This window comes from Portunus trituberculatus, chromosome 17, assembly GCF_017591435.1.
Source record: "Portunus trituberculatus isolate SZX2019 chromosome 17, ASM1759143v1, whole genome shotgun sequence".
In the NCBI taxonomy this organism is placed as follows: Eukaryota; Metazoa; Arthropoda; class Malacostraca; order Decapoda; family Portunidae; genus Portunus; species Portunus trituberculatus.
Window position 1 is genome coordinate 26960025 of NC_059271.1, and position 23664 is coordinate 26983688.

General features: G+C 40.9%; 2 protein-coding genes across 8 annotated transcripts in view; one reads left to right on the forward strand and one right to left on the reverse strand.

The window, feature by feature from the left end:
- LOC123504992 (trichohyalin-like) overlaps window positions 1-23664 on the forward strand; it is a 335118-nt gene that overhangs the window by 311113 nt on the left and 341 nt on the right. For 2 of the 5 annotated variants that reach the window (XM_045255983.1, XM_045255984.1), the window contains exons 14-24: window positions 7398-7532; window positions 7869-8014; window positions 8643-8825; window positions 9749-9850; window positions 11006-11176; window positions 12243-12335; window positions 15508-15675; window positions 16632-16809; window positions 17629-17784; window positions 19765-19901; window positions 20297-20553. In XM_045255983.1, the coding sequence (XP_045111918.1) occupies window positions 7398-7532; window positions 7869-8014; window positions 8643-8825; window positions 9749-9850; window positions 11006-11176; window positions 12243-12335; window positions 15508-15675; window positions 16632-16809; window positions 17629-17784; window positions 19765-19901; window positions 20297-20553 (1726 nt within the window). The remainder of the gene's footprint in view (window positions 1-7397; window positions 7533-7868; window positions 8015-8642; window positions 8826-9748; window positions 9851-11005; window positions 11177-12242; window positions 12336-15507; window positions 15676-16631; window positions 16810-17628; window positions 17785-19764; window positions 19902-20296; window positions 20554-23664) is intronic. The other 3 variants (XM_045255986.1, XM_045255985.1, XM_045255988.1) reach the window with 3 other exon arrangements.
- The window catches only part of LOC123504998, a 253154-nt gene that overhangs the window by 79741 nt on the left and 149749 nt on the right, over window positions 1-23664 (reverse strand). The window lies entirely within an intron of this gene.

Sequence of the window (23664 nt, forward strand, 5' to 3'; positions counted from 1 at the left end):
CTCCTCCTCCTCCTCCTCCTCCTCCTCCTCCTCCTCCTCCTCCTCCTCCTCCTCCTCCTCCTCCTCCTCCTCCTCCTCCTCCTCCTCCTCCTCCTCCTTCTCTTTCTCCTCCTCCTTCTCTTTCTCCTCCTCCTTCTCCTCCTCCTCCTCCTCCTTCTCTTTCTCCTCCTCCTTCTCCTTCTTATTCTCCTCCTTCTCCTCCTCCTTTGCTCCTCCCCAGAGTCCCACCAGCTTCAGTCTTCTCGGAGTCAGACAATCTCTTAAGCCTCCATCCTTTTCTTGCTCTTCTGAGTCCTCCTTGCCCTTCTGTTCTTCCCTTTCCTCCCCTTCTCCCTCCTTTCCTCTCCCCCACCCTTTCATCAGTAAGTGCAATAATAGCACCACCACCACCATCACATTTTCCTCTTCTGTTCTTTTCTTTTCTTCTCTTCAAAATTTCTTCATCTGTTCTCCTTTTCTCCTCCCTCTCTTCCTTTTCCTCCGCCTCATTCTTTTCTGCTCTACACACACAGACACACATGCAGAAACACGCACGACACACGCACGCACACACACACACACACACACACACACACACACACACACACACACACACACACACACACACACACACACACACACATACAATTAGGTAGCATTAGATATCAAATTTTGTACATTTCAAAAGCATTTTTTATAACCTATACTTGTTCTCATCACTGTTACGGCGTTGTTGTTGCTTCATTCTCAGCTTGAACACAAAAATTTCCTTTCCGTTTCATGTTTATGAGCAAAGGAGACGATGTATCAGTATAACCGCTGTTGTTACTGCTGCTGCTAACGTTGAATATTTTGTCTACCTTGCTTCTGTTTATGGCTCTATCTTCCCAGCAGTCTCTCTTACAGCACGCATGTCGCTTCATGACATCTTCCATCAGCTGAGAGGCGTTATATTCTGAAACTTTTTGTCCAAACCATGGTGACTTTTGAAAATTTTGTTGAAGTGACAAGGGTTTTTAATGGCCTTTTTACGGTTCTACTGCCATAAGGATAACATTTATGCCCTATTAACAGGAAAGCGCTCTTCAGAACCTAGTCATTCGTCTCTGTAGCCTATGAAAATACTTGTGAAGAGAGAGCAAAGCGTTTCTAAATATGGGTCCACATCCTGGAAGAGTAAAAAAATCAACCTTCTTTTTACTTGTATCTGCTCCGCTACCATCGCTTCACACGGCAAAGCACGAGGATTTGAGTCTTTGCTGAGGATTTCGTGACCCCTTCCCATGCATGGATTGGGAACAGCGAGCGCACCAGACCGCGAAAACTGAGATACGTGACAGTTGGGGAGAGATGCAGGTAATGGTGAGGGGTAAAAGAAAGAAGGATAAAGCGATGTGTATAAATCTTTACACTGAAACATTACTCACTCATCTTTTCCTTTCCGTTCATGTTTTCACCGTCACACACACATTAGCATCTAAAAGCACTTCCCAACAGTCCCTGAGAGCCAGGTACACTCCGCCTCAATGCTAGTGGGTCAAGAAACGTTTATTGTTGGCTTTTCGCGGACGATATTTGAGCCCCATTCAATTCCCAGGATGGATATTTTTTCCGCCGCGTCCTAACAGTGTACTCGTGCAGCATTTGTAAGCCGCGTGAGTGTTCCTGAAAGACTGTGAACTGTATAGACTATCAGAGAGAGAGAGAGAGAGAGAGAGAGAGAGAGAGAGAGAGAGAGAGAGAGAGAGAGAGAGAGAGAGAGAGAGAGAGAGAGAGAGAGAGAGAGTGTGTGTGTGTGTGTGTGTGTGTGTGTGTGTGTGTGTGTGTGTGTGTGTGTGTGTGTGTGTGTGTGTGTGTGTGTGTGATAGAGTTTACCAATATTTTTTCAAGAGGCGTTCCTTTTTATATCTTTAAGCCTCATCTCATTACCCTCCCAATGTAAATATCCGTTCTTTCTTATCATTATCTTCCTTATTTCTTTCTCTATTATTTAGTTTTACCTCTCTCTCTCTCTCTCTCTCTCTCTCTCTCTCTCTCTCTCTCTCTCTCTCTCTCTCTCTCTCTCTCTCTCTCTCTCTCTCTCTCCCCTCTGTCCCTCTCTGTATGCCCGCCATCTGCTATGCTCTACGTATGGCAGGGCGGCTTCACGCTTGCTGAGTACTATGATTGCTTTTCGAACGCTTCAGGGTACGAGGAGATTCACCGGATGGACTGACGCGAACTGCAGCCGTGACTCTTGTAGCAAAAATGTATTCATCTCAAAACCGTTTGGTTCAGAAAATTTCGAGATGATCCTTCCTCTGTTCTATTCGTTTACTACAATGGTTGCCTTTTATCTCTCAATCCTTTTTCATCTCGCATCTTTGACTTTGAAGTGAAATAGCTCGGAATGAAAACTGCACATGCAAAGTTGAATGAAAAAGATATTACTGTCTCAAATAAAGCGAAATTAAATATATATTAATAAAAATGAAGAGAAAAATAAGTGAGAGTATTTTTATGTCAATCTATTGGTCAAAGGGTGACGTTTGTTGTTCATCTACCTTGTACTCTTTACACGTTCATCCCCAGACTTGTGCCTTTGTCCCTTTAGCTTCCATTTCTCAATTCTTTCTCCATCGACATTCACATGTTCTCTCACTCCATCTGCGATTCCTTCATCCCTCCATTATTCTTACCTCCATTCCTTTTTCCCTCTCTCCTTCTATTTCACCTTCCCTTCATCCACCCATCCCTTCCATATTTCCACCCTTCACCCCTTCCTTTATACTCAATCCACATTTTTTTTCTCTCCATATTATGTGCCCATCCCTCTATCTAATTCTTTCCATCTCACCTCTCATTTTTCTCCTTCCCTAGTCTCCAGCCTCCGGGATATATCACAAGCACACAGGAAATAATCACCCGACCATGCATAAGGTTATCCTCCCGCGATAATTAAAGTCTTTTTCGGCCCTTACGTGGAGTTTAATTAATTTCTGAGCTCGAGCGCCACCAGTGACATGGAAAGGCAAGAGAGGAGAGAAAATATGCTGTGCTGCTGTTGCTGATGTGTGTGTGTGTGTGTGTGTGTGTGTGTGTGTGTGAGAGAGAGAGAGAGAGAGAGAGAGAGAGAGAGAGAGAGAGAGAGAGAGAGAGAGAGAGAGAGAGAGAGAGAGAGAGACAAAAAAGTAGTTTCGTGGCATTTGGTCAGCAGTACATTTGCCTGAGAATATTGTTCACTATTACCGTGAGTGCGATACATGAGAGGATCGTTACTCACTGTGCAGGAAAAAACAAAAATACTGGAATCCTGAAATAGCTTGGGAGTAAGAGAACGCGTGCAGAGTTGAGTTAAAAAAAAAAAAAGGAGAAAAATACAGCAGCACAAAAGAAGAAAAGACAAATGGAGAAACACCAGCAAAGAAAAGTTGGATGAAAGAAGATGAATACAAAAAGATTCCAGGAAAAGGTTGAAAAGTGGCAAAAAGAAAACACTTTGCCGATAAAGGATCATGAAAGAGAAACAAAAAAACATGAAGGTTAAGAGTTCAGAGAGAGAGAGAGAGAGAGAGAGAGAGAGAGAGAGAGAGAGAGAGAGAGAGAGAGAGAGAGAGAGAGAGAGAGAGAGAGAGAGAGAGAGAGAGTGGATGTGTGTGTGTGTGTGTGTGTGTGTGTGTGTGTGTGTGTGTGTGTGTGTGTGTGTGTGTGTGTGTGTGTGTGTGTGTGTGTGTGTGTTTTCTCAAAATCTCAAATATTAAAGAGAAAGAAATGTTACTCGACTTATTTTCCAGCTTACAATTTATTCACTCGCAACATTCACTTTATTAGTTCCCTAAAAAGTGAACGTAGCTTCGCGTATTTCTTTTACTTTGTTAGTTTCAAAGAATCCTATAGTGCTTTGTTGGGTAATTATAGTAGTAGTAGTAGTAGTAGTAGTAGTAGTAGTAGTAGTAGTAGTAGTAGTAGTAGTAGTAGTAGTAGTAGTAGTAGTTGTAGAAAAAGAAAAAATACTAAAATTTATGATCACGAGAAATATCACCACCACCACCACCACCACTTCCACCACCTTCTCCACTATCACCACCACCATCACAGCCACTCATTCACACACAATCCATCATTCTGAACGGCCACACTCACTCGTTTTCCCGCCATTAGTCACGTTTCGAGTGAGGAAGGGAGCGAGACAAATGGGAAAGGAAAAGAGGGTAATAGGAGCAGAAGACACAGTAGTAGTAGTAGTAGTAGTAGTAGTAGTAGTAGTAGTAGTAGTAGTAGTAGTAGTAGTAGTAGTAGTAGTAGTAGTAGTAGTAATAGAGAGAAACGGGAATAACAAGGATATATATATAAAAGAGATGTGATATTGATAGTTATGTCAAAGGAGGAGGAGGAGGAGGAGGAGGAGGAGGAGGAGGAGGAGGATAATCAAAAGAACTTATTGGGAAAAAGTCAAGGAAAAAGTAAGGAAGAAATTAGGGAAGGTTGCTATTATTATCCAGTAAGGGAAAAAGATCAGTACTGCTCAGGTAACAAGAGAGAGAGAGAGAGAGAGAGAGAGAGAGAGAGAGAGAGAGAGAGAGAGAGAGAGAGAGAGAGAGAGAGAGAGAGAGAGAGAGAGAGAGAGAGAGAGAGAGAGAGAGAGAGAGAGAGACAAAAGGAGATACTTCAAATGCCGAACAAATACCTGCTACTACTTCAACTACTACTACTAATGCTACTACTACTACGACTACTACGACTACTACTATTACCACTACTACTGCTGCTACTGCTACTACTACTATTACTACTACTAGTAGTGCTACCACTACTACTACTACTACTACTACTACTACTACTACTATTACTAGTATTACTACCGTTGCTGTTGCTGCTGCTGCTGTTGCTACTTTTACTACTACCACCACTACAACCATCACCACCACTGCGACTACTGCTACTGCTACCACTAACGATAATGTTGATAATAGTAATAATCATGATAATAATATCAAAAATGATATTTATGATCAGTAATAATAATAATAATAATAATAATAATAATAATAATAATAATAATAATAATAACAAAAATAAGAGAGCAAGTTGAAAACATTTCATGAAAAAAGTGGACAACAAACTGCAGACAAAGAAAACCACACACACACACACACACACACACACACACACACACACACACACACACACACACACACACACACACACACACACACACACACACACACACACACACACACACACACACACACACACACACACACACACGAAAACAGGAAACCAGCTAACATTACGAAAAAAAAAATCAAAGTAAAGAAAAACGTAAAAAAACAACCTGAAAAAAGAGACAATAAAAACAAGCGAGAAAGAGAAAGAAAGAAAGAAAAAACAAAACATGGAAGCTAGAGAGCCAAGAGAGTCAGGAAGAGAGAAACAAACAGGACACATAAGATAGAAATATAGGGAAAGAGAGAAGAGATTTTCCATTCTTCTTTTATTTGATACACTTCCATTAAGAGGGAAGGGGAATGGTTGGTCTCCTCTCAGTACTGTCCTCTTGGGCTTAACACAATAGAAGGCCCTGGCGTGGCATTGGTCAAGCGCTGAGAGTGGTCCCTGGAAGGCTGTGCGAGTGGTTCCAGTGAAAAAAACAATAAAGTTATGATGAGAGAGAGAGAGAGAGAGAGAGAGAGAGAGAGAGAGAGAGAGAGAGAGAGAGAGAGAGAGAGAGAGAGAGAGAGAGAGAGAGAGAGAGAGAGAGAGAGAGAGAGAGAGAGAGAGAGAGAGAGAGAGAGAGAGAGAGAGAGAGACAGACAGACAGACAGATAGGTAAACAGAAAGAGAGACGTGACAAAAGGAGGAAGTGTAAAAACTGAGAAATAGCTCGGTACAGATGGTAAAAGGAAGGTGAAAGAAAGGAAAGGTGACACTACAAAGAACACACGGAAGCTTTATGACTGCGCAGAATACAGAAGGAAGAGGAAATGAAGCGAGGAAGAAAGAACAGACTAACAGGGGACCAATACGTAAGAAAATGAGAAGAGATTAACCCCTTCAGTACCAGGACGTGTTTTCCTATTTAATTTGTTTACTATTTGGCAATTTCTTACTGCTTCAGAAACTTATGCGTCGATTAAAATAGTGAAGACTCTGGCCATTAATCATTTGACCTCTAATCACCTCCCAAAAATTTCATGGTAAAAATGCGTTGCAGTACTGAAGGGTTACAGTAGAAAGTGATTTTAAAAAGAAAGAAAACAACGCCATCAAGAAATTGCAAAAAAAAAATTATATATATACATAAAAATACCATTAAAATGAGAGAGGAAATCAGTAATATGACGTTTCAGTGAAGGAATCGATAGAGGTAATATCGTAAAGTGGAAGGAAATTAGGGGAAACGTTTTTATAGTGACGAGTCGACCGATAAAAGTGTTGGACATGACAATCAAGAGCAATGTTCCAAGCGATTTATTACCGACTAAACGCAATACCATTAATTAATCAATGGCACATCGGAAAAAAACAAACAGGTAATGTGAAAACAACTTTTACATTCGAAACACTCATAATCTCTCTCTCTCTCTCTCTCTCTCTCTCTCTCTCTCTCCGTTACCTTGGATTTCCAGCTTTTAACTTCTGCAGTACCAAATTCCTCCTCTCGTAAAAGTCTGGGAAAACCATCTATCTCCAGTCTCTCTCTCTCTCTCTCTCTCTCTCTCTCTCTCTCTCTCTCTCTCTCTCTCTCTCTCTCTCTCTCTCTCTCTGTTCCTGGAAGATAAGAAACCTAAGGAAAAATGTCGTTTCTCTCCCTTCATTGTAGTACATGTTCGCAATGTTGGACGAGGAGGAGGAGGAACAGGAGGAGGAGGAGGAGGAGGAGGAGGAGGAGGAGGAGGAGGAGGAGGAGGAGGAGGAGGAGGAGGAGGAGAATGGGAAGCAAAGAAAAGAAAGGGAACGAGATGGAATAAAACAGAAAGGAATGTAACCTTTTAGACATTTCATCTCGGTATTCAAAAATGTGCTGGGATAGAATGACGGCCATTGACTTCATACACAGGCGAACGTAGCTTGACAATAGATGGACCTTAAGTGACGCTGGAGAACCCTCGTGGTGCGTCTTTCTCGTCAAATTCAAGTTTTTATATATATATATATATATATATATATATATATATATATATATATATATATATATATATATATATATATATATATATATATATATATATATATATATATATATATATATATATCAGAGAAACTCCTTAAACCCTTACCCATACTTGCCTCTTCATCCTTCCATACATAACCACAATTTTTTTTACATAATACCTTTCAACTGTGTCAATATTCACTTTACTACATACAGTCACCCGCTCATCCATTGCTTGACTTCCAATCCCACACTCACGCGACTACTTTCCAATCTTCTCTAGGCGCCAGGACGGAGCTGGAGACTTCGAAAGAGGAAATGGAGTTGACGAAGGCGAAACTCAATAAACTGGAGGAGGACCTGGACACCGCCCGTCAGAAGAACCTTGCCCTACAGAACCAGATAGCCGCCAAGACCAGTGAGTGAATTAGAGAGCGAGAGCGAGAGAGAGAGAGAGAGAGAGAGAGAGAGAGAGAGAGAGAGAGAGAGAGAGAGAGAGAGAGGGTAGGGGAGAGGGGTCGGGAGGGGAGAGAATATGGCTGTGTATGAAGGATAACGATGATTTTAATGAATTGGAGAATTTTATAGTATTTTTTACGACCCATTGATACTAGAAATGGGCAAGAGAGAGAGAGAGAGAGAGAGAGAGAGAGAGAGAGAGAGAGAGAGAGAGAGAGAGAGAGAGAGAGAGAGAGAATATACACCCTCCTTGCAACTCTAATTCAACACCACTTTGTATGATCTTCCCTCTCAGACTGCGACAAGACAGAGGAACTAGAGACGAAGATCAAGACGATGGAGGAGACGCTAAAGAAGATGACGGAGGAGCGAGACCAGCTTGCCAAGACCATTGATGAGACAGAGGCCGAGCGAGACGAGGAGATCAAGATTATCCAAGATGTTAGTAAAAAGTGGAGTAATGTTTCGCTGCTAATGGTCACTCGTCTCTTTAATCTATGAACCACTTATCATTTATTTTAGTTCTTTTCTTCTCAATTGCCTTCTTTTTGTAGATGTTCATTAAGTTTTCATGCATTACGTCTAGTGCTGTAAATTGTTGCGTTTTTCAGTGGAAGAGTTAAACGAGTAAACCGCCAAAAGATATAGTGTGTAGTAAAGATTAATTGGATAGAAGTAAAAGATAAAAAGGTGTATTAAATCAGAGAAGTGGTAGAATAAGAGGGATAAAGGTTAAACAGGATGACAGGGGAAGGAGAGGCTGAGGGTAATCAGGAGTTGACCGGTTAATTATGACGTAGGAAAGGGAGAAGGAAACCCTGCCTCTCGTGTGTGTGTGTGTGTGTGTGTGTGTGTGTGTGTGTGTGTGTGTGTGTGTGTGTGTGTGTGTGTGTGTGTGTATTGTACTATATCTTCCGTTTTGACTTTCCCTACTCCTCTTGTATTCTGTATAACACCTTCTGTCTTTGTTCTTTCTCTTCTCCCCATTCCCGACTCGTTTCTTTTCCCTGTCCCTTTCCCTTCCCCTCTCCTGTATAACGTTGTAACCTTCTTTCCGTGGCACTAACAGGCGCTGGACGAGGCCGCGCAGGAGAGAGAGGATCTAATCTCCACATTCGAGAAGGAGATCCAGAACATGACGACCATGAATTCCACCCGCGAGCAGCAGCTGATGGAGGACTTCGAGTGGAAACTGCGCGAGATGGAGAAGGACCACAAGAAGAAGATGGAGGAGCGTGATAGGAAAGCTGAGGTGAGGCTAAAGAAAGACAGGGAGTGGCATGGGACACAAAGTGAGGGTGTGGAAGAGGACAAAGGATTTAAGAGGACATCTAAAGGTAAGGCGCCATTAGTATATAAAAGTAACTGGTTGCGTAAAGTAAGGTTATTGTTACGTTCAGTGGAAGAAGTGGCGAAGCATCTGTTTGTCTCCCATGCATGTTCCCATCCACGATGCCATTCGCAGGCCTAGTGTTCCTGTGGGAAACTGCATTTTCCTTCTTTGTGAGGCTAACAAAAGCATTTCCTTTCTTGCCTGAAAGTTACAATCGGTAAAGTTCGCAGACCCTTCCTTCCCAGCCCTGTCCTGAGGACAAGGTTGTGTAGTTGGTTCGCCTGCTGATTGATTCTCACTCAGTAATGTGTTGTATCTCTATGTGTTGGAGCAGCCGTACTATGAAGGTCAGTTGTTCATCATGATTATTAAAGCAACACTAATTTCACACTGCATGATGTTTATTAATTTCAAATACCGCATGTGAATATCCATTTCTACGAAAATCATTTTAGTTTGCTTTGTATTACATATTTTTTTCTTATCACCTTTGCATTCTGAATATCTAATCAAATGTATTTAGAATATATATCTGCAGCCTAAATATTTCAAGTACTTCCACGAATGACTATTTAAGATTTATTACATATATTGCGTTGCTACAGTCAGGTTTGCTGAACACGAGACACTTGTAACCTACGGTATTCACGCGTCCAGTTCCCTGGCATTGCATTCTGAATCAGCTACGTGCTTATTCACATCTTCCTGGCCGGCCCGAAGCCAAGAGACTAACCCGTCGGGCCTCCCCTCACAATTCATTTCGTACTTCCCTCATTCCCTTTCCATGTTATCCATTATGGTCTGTCCTGCACCCCACTAACTGCTGCTCGGGTCCCCTCCAGGAGAGGATTAGTGCGGTGAGGGACATGGTGGAGTCGGAGCTGGCAGACTCTCTCATTAAGGTGGCTGAGGACCGACGAGTCGCCGACGAGCAGCTGATGGAGGTGAGTGTGGGCGGAGGTGGCGAGGTGGCGGGACTCACGGGTGTTCGCTATTGTGAATTACAACTTTCCTCATGTCCTCTATTTACTGATAGAGTTCAGCATAATTCTTCTGAGCGAGTCATTCCGTGAGATGCCCACCAGTCTCACCAAGACACAAAGTACATGCTTCTCTAGTTCAGCACCGCCGTGTGGGCATTGGGCTGCTGGTTAGTGCCACAGACTGATCTTTACCCCTTCCTCATGTGTGTGTGTGTGTGTGTGTGTGTGTGTGTGTGTGTGTGTGTGTGTGTGTGTGTGTGTGTGTGTGTGTGTGTGTGTGTGTGTGTGTGTGTGTGTGTGTGTGTGTGTGTGTGTGTGTGTGTGTGTGTGTGTGTGTGTGTGTGTGTGTGTGTGTGTGTGTGTGTGTGTGTGTGTGTGTGTGTGTGTGTGTGTGTGTGTGTGTGTGTGTGTGTGTGTGTGTGTGTGTGTGTGTGTGTGTGTGAGGAAGGAGATGCATGAGTCAATCAAGGTGAGGTAGTCCGCGCCTTATTGTAGCATGATCCCCAATATTTGCTTCGCTTTTCCTGGTGTTTCCTTCACTACTTCACTTTTCCTACTGATATCCTGCTCCTGCTGCTGCTCCTACTGCTTCTTAGCCGTGCTACACGTATCCTGCTTCCTGCTTCCTGCTTCCGCTTTCTAGTAAACCACATGTCCCACTTCCCGTCCTGGTCCATAATTCAGTTTTTGTCCACACATTCCAGTAGAGCCGCGCAAAGTTCTCATTACCATAGTTCTTACACATAGAACATTGCGTAGTGGAGGAAATAGTTCTAAGCCATAACGGACGCATGCTTGTTCCTCATTTAGATCTTGTTTTCTCGTGTTAAAGTTTTCTTGAGATATTATCTTTCATTTACCATAAATTTAATACATCAAGGTCTTGTATTGGAATACAAACAAACCAATTACGGACATAACTGAAATAAGTGATTCCCATTCCATTCCTATATGTTGAATAGTTTTGTAAGAACCTCACCCCTGGTACTCACCCTCCACACCGGGACATTCCATGCCTTCCTGTCTCCCTTCATCCTTGCTTGTTACCCGCTATACCCGCCCGGGTCTGGAACTCCGGGACGTGTGTATGACCTGTGTGACCCTTGTGTTCCCGAGGTGGGTCACCTGAAGAGCTACGAGGCAGAGGCCATCCAGCTCCGCGGTGTTACCAACGAGCTGCAGAAGGCGCTGCGGGCCTCGGCGAGGGAAATGGAACACCTAAAAGTGCGGGAGAAAATTCTTGAGGAGGAAATACGAGGCCTCAAGAAAGCACCCGCATCCCGCCAGGTAGGAAGTGTTTGTGTGTTTGTGTGTGTCCCTTACGCTGTCTCGCCTCTGTTTCCCGCCGACCACTATCAGGTGAGTTGAGGAGACCATTTCACTCCCATGAAGGGCACGCTACTCCCACCACCACAAGAACATTGCTCACACGGACTCAGACGTGATTGATTCTCGCACATATGTTGTGAATTTACTTAAGACACCAATGAATTCCCGTCACGATAATTTCTTGATATCTTCCTCGCAAGCTAGTAAGAGACTAAAGACCAGAGAAAATGCCTGTTAGATATGTAGGCTGCTTCAAAAAATGTGAGGAGGTTTTGGGTTTGTAATCTGATGAGTGGTGAGTGGTGCCTCCAGTACCAGCAGCTACTGACCACAACCACCACCACCACCACGACCACCGCCACCAGTCTTCCCACTCACCCCTGCATCTTTAAAGGGAATACATCCGCTCCTGACGTCACCTGGTGCAGCGAACACACACACACACACACACACACACACACACACACACACACACACACACACACACACACACACACAGCAGACGTAATTTGCATCAGCTTCAGTTCCCTCGGGGAGGATACACACAGGCAGGGCGCCGCACTCATTAATAAATCCGACGGGTGCTCATTCCAAAGATAATTATAAACTTTATGAAAGTAATGAAAATTGTATCTATAATTAAATACTCGGCAAGGGTACTTAACGATGTTATTAGTGTTATTATAATCATCATTAATATTTCGACAGTGACTTTTTTTCAGTATCATTCTTTATTTATGTGTTAGAATTGCTGAATATTTATGAATACCAAATATAATGATGCCCCCATTCACCCTCACCTCTCCCCCCCACACACACACAATGAAGAAAATGCGTTCTTATCAGATCGACTACAACACAACTACGAAAGAAGATTAAAATACACAAAGACATCTACACACACACACACACACACACACACACACACACACACACACACACACACACACACACACACACACATACCGAACACTCATCCACTGCTTGCCAGAAGACGCTTATAACGGAGGTCTTTCTTCCGCAGAGCACCCTTCAGCGGGCTAAGCGGCAGGCGGAGGAGACGGAGGCAGAATTCAGACAGAAGCAGGAAAAGATGAAGAATGAACTCAACGCCGAGGTAAGGAGAGGCGGGGTCCACTCATGGAGAATGCAATTAACGAGGAGGGTATTGTGTGTCTGACAGATTGCAGGAATGTAATCATAGTAATGTTGATAGGTAATAATAAATAATATTTGTAATAAACAGAATTATAATAAAAAATAATGCCAATACTAGCAATGATAATGATGATGATAATAATGACGATGATGATGTGATGATAACAATAATAATAATAATAATAATAATAATAATAATAATAATAATAATAATGAAAATAATAATAATAATAATGATGATGATGATGATGATTATGATAATATAATAACAATAATAATAATAATAATAATAATAATAATAATAATAATAATAATAAAATCAATAATGGTAATAATAATAATAATAATAATAATAATAATAATAATAATAATAATAATAATAATAATAATAACAATAATAATAATAATACAGCTGATAATAATAATATTAATAATAATGATAACGAAAATAATGGTGATAATAAGAGTAATAATAATAATAAAATAAGATGATGATGATGATGATGATAATAATAATAATAATAATTATTATTATTATTATTATTATTATTATTATTATTATTATTATTATTATTATTATTATTATTATTATTATCATAACAATAATAATAATAATAATAATAATGATAATAATAATAATGATAATAATAATAGTAATAATAATAATAATAATAATAATAATAATAATAATAATAATAATAATAATAATAATAATAATAATAATAATAATAATAATAATAATAATAATAATGATAATAATAATGATGATTTACCTGCACTTTCAGAGAGATACTTACATTATTATCATTATTTTGTTACTACTACTACTACTACTACTACTATTACTACTACTACTACTACTTTCATGAAAAGATAATCAAAACTCGAGTGAATGAACTTAGTATTACGTGAATACTGCACATTTACTACAAGAATGGTGTCTAAATGTCACTTGTTTTGCATCACATTAATAGTGCGACACGCGATGCACTGAATGTTAAATTGATGTGAGACTCTCAGCTGTGTGGCGGACTGAGAGTGACAGGTGAACTAATATTAGTTGGCTGGAGTAAGGGATACATGGGGATTATTACAGAGCCCACAGGAATGACAGAAGGATTAGCTCTTAGATATCTACGGGTGTATAAACCGAAATTTTTCATCATCCTAAGGCTAAAGAGTTGAAGATAAGGCAGTATTCAGAGATTCTTAGATTACGTAGGTGATATATTTAAGTATAATTCAAAGTTTTCCATAATTTCTCCAGAGAATACGTTGGATTAAATACCATATTCTGACACGTCTGCACCGCACTTCCTCTGCATCCAAAAAGGCTTTAGTTGGATATACACTGGTTTTTAAGGGTATTTTTGCGGTTCTAGTGACAAAGTAAGACTGCTACATCAACAGGATAAACATTCCTGAGAACCCAGTCAATTATCTCTGTGACCTTTGAAAATAATAGTCATAGTGAGAGTGCAGATTGTTTATGAATACGATCCTCAGGTGTACTTCCAAGTTCCCCCATAAGTTCAACATATACTAGATATCAAATTTTATAATGTCATAAGAAGTGCAATTGTGAGTCTATGACAGAAATCATTGAAGACATTATCAAAAGACTATTCACAAACAATTATGAAAACTAGCTTGTTCAATGTAAAGGGTTGGATTATTAAGCAATGTAACTATCATTATATGCATGTGAGATGAACTGATTAAGAAGCCTTAACTCTTCACCAATCAAGCAATGACTGCCAAGATCCCGAACTCGCCCAGCTTGCCTCGCCTCCAAGGCTTCTTTTTTCTCACGTGAAAAGGAAAATTAGCAAAGCTGTCGTTGTGTTTCCCTCGTGTCTCCTTAATTGACCTGCATGTGACGACACGCGCGGAGGACAAGGGCAAGGGAAGGAAAGGGAAGATATGAGGGATGAATCACCTTAATTGCTTCATTTCATCCGACAAGGTTTCAACACACGACTGCATTGATATCAGAAATTTTAATCATGATTTCATTACATTATTATTAGTCCTTTCACCTTTTTTTTAATATAGTAAGAACAATGCTATGCAAATATTATAATGTGCATGATTTTCCTGAGTGTCTATCACTTTTTTTAAATATTTAGAGTTGCGAGACATTCAGGAAATGTTCAAGCGAAAATGAATGGCAAACGCAAAACGATCGTAATTCTTTTTAATGTTTCATATAGATATGCTAAAATTCAAAATACACACACCAAAAACTAAAATCCCAGGAACCTATGTACTAATTTCTCTCTTCCATCCAGTCTTGATACTGAACCCTTATCTATCAACGAATATTATTCTTGAACATTTACCTGTATATATCTACTTATCAGAGCTTGGTGTGAAATAATTGCAACTCAATGTTCAGTGCAAGAGAGAGATAAGTTCTGGTCTGGGCAAGGCCGGATGGTGGCGCGTGACGAACAGCAGGGAAATACAGTATACGTAGACTTATCAATAGCATTTATTTTTAATTACTTTATGAGTCTCTTAAGTGAGGCGTTCATTAGGGGACAGAGTCTGGTATGGCGTTATCAGAGTTTCCAGGAGGGACGCGAGTAGAGAGTGAGAAGAGGAGACAGACCGGGTGGGGGAGAGGTGGAGGAGGATATAGGTATGGGAAGGAGGAAAGGAGGGAAGGACGGATGGGGGACTGGGAGAAAACATTAATGAATATGGAAGGTGGGAAGGGAAAGAGAGAAAGAAGTTGCAATGAAGGGACGTAGAGAATGAGTGGCTACGTTTTGGAACGGAGAGAGGAATAACAGTTAAATGTGAAAGGGAAGGAAAGTTAGATGAGGAGTCTAAAGGTAGATGCAGGAGGAATCAAATGAAGAAAGGAGGAAGGAGGTGGTGATGGCTGTAGGCAAGGAAAGAGAGAAAAGTGAGACCAGCAGGTGATACATAGACCATGTCTGTTGGATTCTCTACCAGGGTAATTTTAATAGTATGGTTCTTGTAAATAACATAGATTGTATTAAAGGGGAAAGGACCTTTGGAACTACAAGGGTACGAATGCAGGGACGGAGAGTGGAAAGTGTCGCTGCTAACTTTTTTTCCCGGACGACAGAACTAGGTCAATAAAACTCTCTTCTCGCCAGTGGGAGGACAAGTTGCGGTCTGAGTGCTCGCGACTCAAGGCTGAGCTGGACGAGCTGCACGCCGAAGAGAAGCACCTCGCCGTGGAGTCCATGAAGGTGCAGAAGGAGCAGGAGATCAGAAAGCTCAAGCAGTCATGGGAACTTCGTCAGGAGGAGATGACCAAAGAGGTGAGCTGACCGATATGAATGTGTACCTAAAAGCAGGTTTAGTCATCCGTTTATCCATCTTTTCACGCACAAGTTGAGTCATGTGGTGCCTACAGCGAAAATGTTTATCTATTTGTCCTTTTATATCAATTCTTAGTGTGAAAAGAGATAGCATTTGATTTCATGTTAATTGTTTATTTTCTCGGATCGCCACTTCTAATGACTGCGTTTTATCCGACTTTTTCTTTTTCATTTTCCGATTTGTACCAAGGAAAACCATTTCAAATAATTTTCTCACTTTTTTCTTAATCACTATTCATAAAAACAATTTTTGTAATTAATTTTTTCGTCTTTTTGAAGCACAAACCTAACTTTTGTCGGAATTATTACCGTTTTTACAACAGATGCCACGTCTGGCCACGTAACCGCTCCCGCTGCGAGCATCAGGTGGTGCCAGGTAATGGCAAGCATTCCATCCCTTGTCCCTCATGTGGGATCGAGATCAAGGGCCCAGCTGTATTTTATTAATCTCGCATGCACCACCTGGTGCTTTAATTATACATCTCTGTGAAGGCGGTAGCATCTCTGAACATTATATTCACCTCACATGAGACATAGGCCGAAGAACCTGCAATATGTTAGCATAAGGCAGTGAATATAGAGACAAAACATAGAATCCTCGAGAGCTTCTTTACTTTAAAAGAACGTTATTCTTTTCTTTAATATCGTTTACTTTTGTTGTATCATTAAAAACAGGAGGTGAACACCGATAATAAAACACTAAACTATAATCCCTGTCTTTACATACTTCGCCGATTTATGATTTAGATTTATTTTACGATAAATTGAAACGAGTATAAATAATGATACATTTAAATGATATCACTGTCCTAAGTGTTGCGCATGAGTAATACATAAAGAAGGTTTGCCGTTACGTAGATCATTCAGGGAGTTTCATTTGTGTTTGTGGACCACAGATGTCAAAGCTCAAGGACAGCCTGACGGAGAAAGATGCTTACTACCACAAGGAGATGGAGAACATGAGAACCAACGCAGACAGGGACGTGTGGGAGCTGCGACGAAAGCTACAGCGCCTCGACGAGAAGAACTGGTCGGCACAGGAGCTACTGCAGGAGAAACACCACGAGGAACTAGGTGGGTCCCTCTAGAAGACAGGCATACGGACAGACAGACATGAACAAATAGAAAAACAGATATATAATGACACTTGAACATATATATACCAACACATTACAGAAACAGATTCGCAGACTGATTGAGACTTCTACACACTAACGGACAAGCAGACACACAGGCGCATAGACATAAACATAAACTGGCTATATGAAAAAAAAATAGACAATTGACTGAACGATGCAACAAAGAAGTAAAGGAAAGATCCAACAATATTCGCAGTAGCAGCACTAACATTTTTTTCTCAAGCCTCTATAAATACACAGCTTTGCATAATGATGACGCAACAAGAGAAAAATATGCATTCAGAGAGCAGACTCAGAAACAAAGTTGCATGGGAATTTACGTACATAAATTTAGTAAAGTTTCTCCGTTTTGAGCCAAGGCTGTGTAAGTGATATTTTGTTTTATTTTCTTGTTATTGTTTTTTTTTTGGGAGAGAGAGAGAGAGAGAGAGAGAGAGAGAGAGAGAGAGAGAGAGAGAGAGAGAGAGAGAGAGAGAGAGAGAGAGAGAGAGAGAGAGAGAGAGAGAGAGCTGAAGTATTTTGCTTATTTATTTGTCAGTTGTTTTATTTTATTTTAATCATTTTTGCTCTCCAACTTGAAAATTCGTCCTTTTTTCACCATTTTTTTTTTTTTTTTTTTCCTCAACGAAGCAAATGCATTTCTACCTCGAGCGGCTTGGTGCGGATTTAAAGCTTCGTCTGTTTTGCTTCCATTTTTTTTTTTTTTCTTTATTTTATTTAACAACTGAGCAAGGCACCTCCATTTGCACCTCAGAGCGGATTCGTGCGGACTACAAGGAGCGCATGTCAGACTTGGAGGCTCGACTGGAGGTGGCCATGAAGGACTCAGACGAGGACGCACGCCAGCAGGCAGAGAAGATGCACAACGACGAAATGGAACACCTGTGTGAGCAGCACCGGCTCAGCATGGGTGAGTCAGCCGCCTGTTACCTCTGTCCATTTCTCTGTGTATTATATTTACCCTCCACTTCCATTTCGGCTTCATGCACTCAGTTACCTATCTGTATGTTTTGATGTGTCTCTGTCTGTCCTCCTGCAAGCATTCACGCATTAGTCTTCAGGGATTTCTTTTTCAATACACTACTCTGCTTCGAGAGACTTTTCTTTTTATTTATTACTTTTGTACTACCTCATAGTTTCCCAGACAAAAATAACCATTGCTTTCTATATCTTATACCAATGAAGAACTTTTTTTTCCCCTGCTACAACTAATTCTACTTTATAAAAAGGTAATTTAGCTTATCTATCTTCATTTTAGTTTTCATGGTAGACATTTTCAGATGAGCTTCGTTATAGTTTATAGGATGCACAGTTAAAGAATCATAATTCAATATATCAAGAGTTAAATGTACCAAAAAAGGAATTTACTGTTTACCATTGAAGATACACTAAGGAACAACAAACAAAGGTCCCATTGCTTCCATTGCTTCTCATGCTACACATAGTACGTTTAAATCACGTGGACTAAGGAACAAGTTTAGAAAAATGTTTCTCGTATTCAAAGCCTGCAGAATTCCAGGTCAATTACACAACCTAAAGGCAATTCCAGTCAACACGCAGCTGAGGAAATGAAGTTTACAATGTATTCTGAGTAATTCAGCATGTGACGTTCGGGAAGGAATACCATGCAATACTAGCTTTATTCGCTCGTAAACTGAGAAGCTAAGACTATACGATGCAAATAATGGAGATGGTGCACGCACACATACACACAACAACAACAACAACAACAACAAAAACAACAACAACAACAACAGATTATTTGAACATTTAACACCTTCAGTACCATGACGCGTTTCCGTATTCATTCTGCTTACTATCTGGTGATTTTATACACCTTTAGAAGCTTTTGTGGGAATTACAATAGTGAAGACTGGTCATTAACTCCATAAACCTTCCTAATGTAAATAAAATATCTAATCACACCCAAAACTCAAGGTAAAAATATGTCGCAGTATTGAAGGAGTTAAACATAACGAATAGTTATCCTAACTCGTATAGGTCAAATGTCAATAGTTCAAGCAATTGATATGTGCGTTATTACTTGTCTTGACGTTACATGCCATCACCTGCTGGCCGGTATTCAAGGGGAGACGAGGGCAGTGTGAGGATATCAGACATTCCCTCCGTGACTATGTCTTAATGTGCTTCTTTTCGTATATTCAAGCAAATAATAAGATGACTTTATGTATACTTGCACCAGTGCTTATTAGATTGACTATAGTACAACAACGAAAGAAAATCAAATACACAAAGACATCTATGCACACACACACACACACACACACACACACACACACACACACACACACACACACACACACACACACACACACACAGAGAGAGAGAGAGAGAGAGAGAGAGAGAGAGAGAGAGAGAGAGAGAGAGAGAGAGAGAGAGAGAGAGAGAGAGAGAGAGAGAGAGAGAGAGAGAGAGAGAGAGAGAGAGAGAGAGAGAGAGAGAGAGAGAGAGAGAGAGAGAGAGAGAGAGAGAGAGAGAGAGAGAGAGAGAAAGAGAGATAGTTTATTGACCACAGCTTACAAGGTTTTATCGTACATAGACACACACACACACACACAAACACACACACACACACACACACACACACACACACACACACACACACACACACAAATAGACATACTTGAAAAAACAATATATCATTGAATTAGTACCCTTATCATTTCCAAGAACCATAACAATAAAATATCACGGTAATTTACATCACAGCATAATGTAACAAAGTACATTACAAAACAAAGTCACAAAGAACGGCTGCAACGTCCATCCTTGTTTTTTTTTTTTCTCTCCTTTTCCTCCATGTCCTCGCTCTCTGCAAGACACACAGTGCGAATATTCCCTTCTAACTTCCTTTCTGAATCACACACAGAGCGGCTAAGGGAGGAGCTCGAGGCAGAGAAATTCCAGGCAGTAGAGGAGGCGCGTGTGATCGTGACCAAGCACCACGAGTACGTCAACGTGGGTCTTCGAGAGCAGATCACGGAGGCCACCAATAACTGCACACAGGTGAGGCAGGTGTGCGGTGAGGGGGACGAGTAAGAAAGGAAGGTTGTGGAGCGTGTTTGGTGTGATGGGTACTAGGCTTATGGCAAAGTTGATAGCGGTGAAACTTGGTGCTGGAGTATGCTGAGATGGAAAGAAGATTAAAGCTGACACAGTGGTAAGGTGTAATGAAGTGGATGGGGTGGTAGTAGTTGTGGTGGTGGTCGTGTTATGGCATGATGAGGAATTAAAGATAATATATCAATGATCATTAAGTGGTGATGTATTGCACACCATTATTCGTAGCTACTTTATCTAACTGTGTTTGTTTACGTGTGTGTGTGTGTGTGTGTGTGTGTGTGTGTGTGTGTGTGTGTGTGTGTGTGTGTGTGTGTGTGTGTGTGTGTGTATCCCTACAGTACCGTGAGGAGCTGGAGGCAGTCAAATCCACCGTGGCACTGAAGGAAGAGATGATCAAGACACTGGAGGATGAGCTGGCGAGACTGAGGGAGACGGAAGGAGTCCCCGCCGCCTCCTACAAAGACTCCCAGAATTCTATTGCTTCCTCAAGCGAGTCTACGTGCTCTCAAGGCTCCAGCAACTCTCAGGACAGACTTAGCCTCTCGGAGTCCGTCGGTGCCTCGATAGACAGTCAAGACGAGACGCACAAATCAGGGTGAGTGTTGTCCCCGCTCACCTCAAGCCATCCCAAGCCCTTGACCTAAGCCTCGCCTTTATGAACCCTTATCCTACATTCCCAGTCCTCTTCCCTGTCCCTTAATCTCATCCATTCAGGCTCCTCAACACTCCTCGCCCTTCACCTCAGACCATCTCCACCACCACCTCCACCAGTTCTAGCATTCCGTGGAGGTAAAAGTTCCATCACACTTGATAAATATACTCGAAATAAATATGTACACTAGTTAATTTTCAATAGTATCACGCAAGATTCGCATCTCCATACACACACACACACACACATACACACACGTGTAGCCCCTGTTCACCTAGCAGTGAGTAGGTACGGGATGTAAATCAAGGAGTTGTGACCTTGTTGTCCCGGTGTGTGGTGTGTGCCTGGTCTCAGACCTATCCGAAGATCGGAAATAATGAGCTCTGAGCTCGTTCCGTTGAGTAACGTCTGGCTGTCTCGTCAGAGACTGCAGCAGATCCAACAGTGAAACACACAGTACCTCTCTCTCTCTCTCTCTCTCTCTCTCTCTCTCTCTCTCTCTCTCTCTCTCTCTCTCTCTCTCTGTATACTCCATATGTTCATCCATCACTCTCTCTTCCTCCTCTCTTTTTTTCCACTCTCCTATATCTCCTGATCCTCATATTCCTGTTGCTGCTACTGCTATTGCTGTTGTTAGTAGTGTTGCTACTACTACCAATACAACTAGGACTACTGTTACTACTACTACTACTACTACTACTACTACTACTACTACTACTACTACTACTACTACTACTATCATTATTAGTACTTGTACTACTATCACTACTGCTATTACTTTTACTCCACCTTTCGCTCTTCTTTCCCAAGCGACCATTTGCTCTTCTTGGTCCCGAAATATTCAAAATTCCAGAGTGAATAGGTCAGAGAGCGGCGACGCCCCTCTTCCCTCTTCCATCAAGCGATATTATGGACTCGCCTTCCACGGCCTAAACCTTTTACGCAACTCCCGAGGGTCGAGCTTTTAAGCCAGAAAAAAACATTAAACTACTGCTCTCATAAAGTATTGTTGTTATTGCTATTATTATTATTATCATTATTATTATTATTATTATTATTATTATTATTATTATTATTATTATTATTATTATTATTACTATCATTATTATCATTATTATCGTTATTATTATTATTATTATTATTATTATTATTATTATTATTATTATTATTATTATTATTATTATTATTATTATTATTATTATTATTATTATTATTACTATTATTGTTATTATTATTATTATTGTTATTATATTTATTTCATATCATCGTTATCATTACTACTGTCATTACTACAATTTAATTTTACGGTGAAGTTGACGATTAGTCCTAATGGAGAGTCGTAAATGAGTTTTTTAAGTGTTTATTTTGGACGAATTAATGTTCGGTGGCAGGCTGGTGGAGAGCGGGAAGGGGGGAGGGACAAGAACAGAGGGAAGGAGAGGAACAATAGTGCTCTTATTGCTTTTTATCAGGGAAGAGTCATGAATTGGTGGTAGACATTCTCAGATGGATGACGTTGAGGAACAGAGTGACGGGTGAAAGAGTGAAGGAGTGGCATTAGTTAAAAGGAGCGCTAAACTCAAGGAGCAAATGACGCGATGATGATTTTCGATTTATTCATTCATTTATTTATTTATTCTATCTAATGCTATGATTACCTAAGAACTCGCTGACATTTATCAATCTGTTTATACTTATTTGCATATATTTTGTCTAGAATCTACGCATTTTATTGCTCCATTCACTAACTTTAAAGGGAACAACCATGTGAGGACAATGGCAGACATAAAGAAGAAGCTATGACACACTTTTCCACAAGCTCTCATTCCCCGCCCACTAGAACCCGCTCGCTCACCTTTTCCTTCTCCAACGCAAGAGGATTACAGTTCCCTTTCAAGCACCTCTCCTTCAGAAAGGCGTCTCCCCTCATTGTTATTCCTTCCCCTCAGCACTTTTCACTTTATTGTCTGAGTAACAAGGAAGAATGTAACGATAAGTGGAGGCTAAGTGAGTGTGGGGAGGTTAACGAGCTGAGTTTCAGAAGAGAGGATGCTAGATTGAGGTGGCGAATAGTCTATGATCATACGAAGGTTTTCATAAGACATTAGAGTACTGGTTGTATGTAAATGCTTTGACGATAAAACTAGTCAAAAAAAAAAAAGTGAAGGTGTTAGATGGTATTACAATGAGCTAGAATTTGACACGCGATGAAGGGAAAATGTAAAATCTCTTATACATTATGAGATGACATTCGATTTGCGGCTGAGATGAAAGTTATGACAATGTTGATTTTTTCAGTAGGCTCATAAGTCACTTGTCTCTTTCTTTCCTACACTCGTTTCATATTTTAATTAATTTTACCTGCAGACTCTCTCTAACCTTAATAAGGGTTCCTGTTTTCTTGTACTAAACATGATTCCACACCACAGCAGCTGTTTTGCAGAGCCACTCAGATCCGTTATCTTATATGTTCACACTCACACACACACACACACACACACACACACACACACACACACACACACACACACACACACACACACACACACACACGAGTATCATTCAGCCACGAAAAGAGACCATACAAAGATCTATAACTTACAACAAATGCTGAGTGATTGGTTGCGTGAGATCCCTGTGGTGGTGGTGGTGGTGGTGGTGGTGGTGGTGGTGGTGGAAGAACTGGTATTACTAAACGTGACGGTATTGGTACAAGTGGTAGCATCAGAAGTAATAATAGTAGTAATGTGTGTGTGTGTGTGTGTGTGTGTGTGTGTGTGTGTGTGTGTGTGTGTGTGTGTGTGTGTGTGTGTGTGTGTGTGTGTGTGTGTGTGTGTGTGTGTGTGTGTGTGTGTGTGTGTGTGCATGAATGTATGAGCGGGTGTGCGCGCGTATATGCTTGCATGAACACTGATCACACACACTTAATGCACCACTCCCACCAGCAGGGAATGAGTGAGGTGCATGCCATGATATGTATAATTATCTGACCTACAGTGCTGGGATGGCTTTATATGTAATAATCCTGATGTTCCCTGTTCTCCTTCGTTTCTA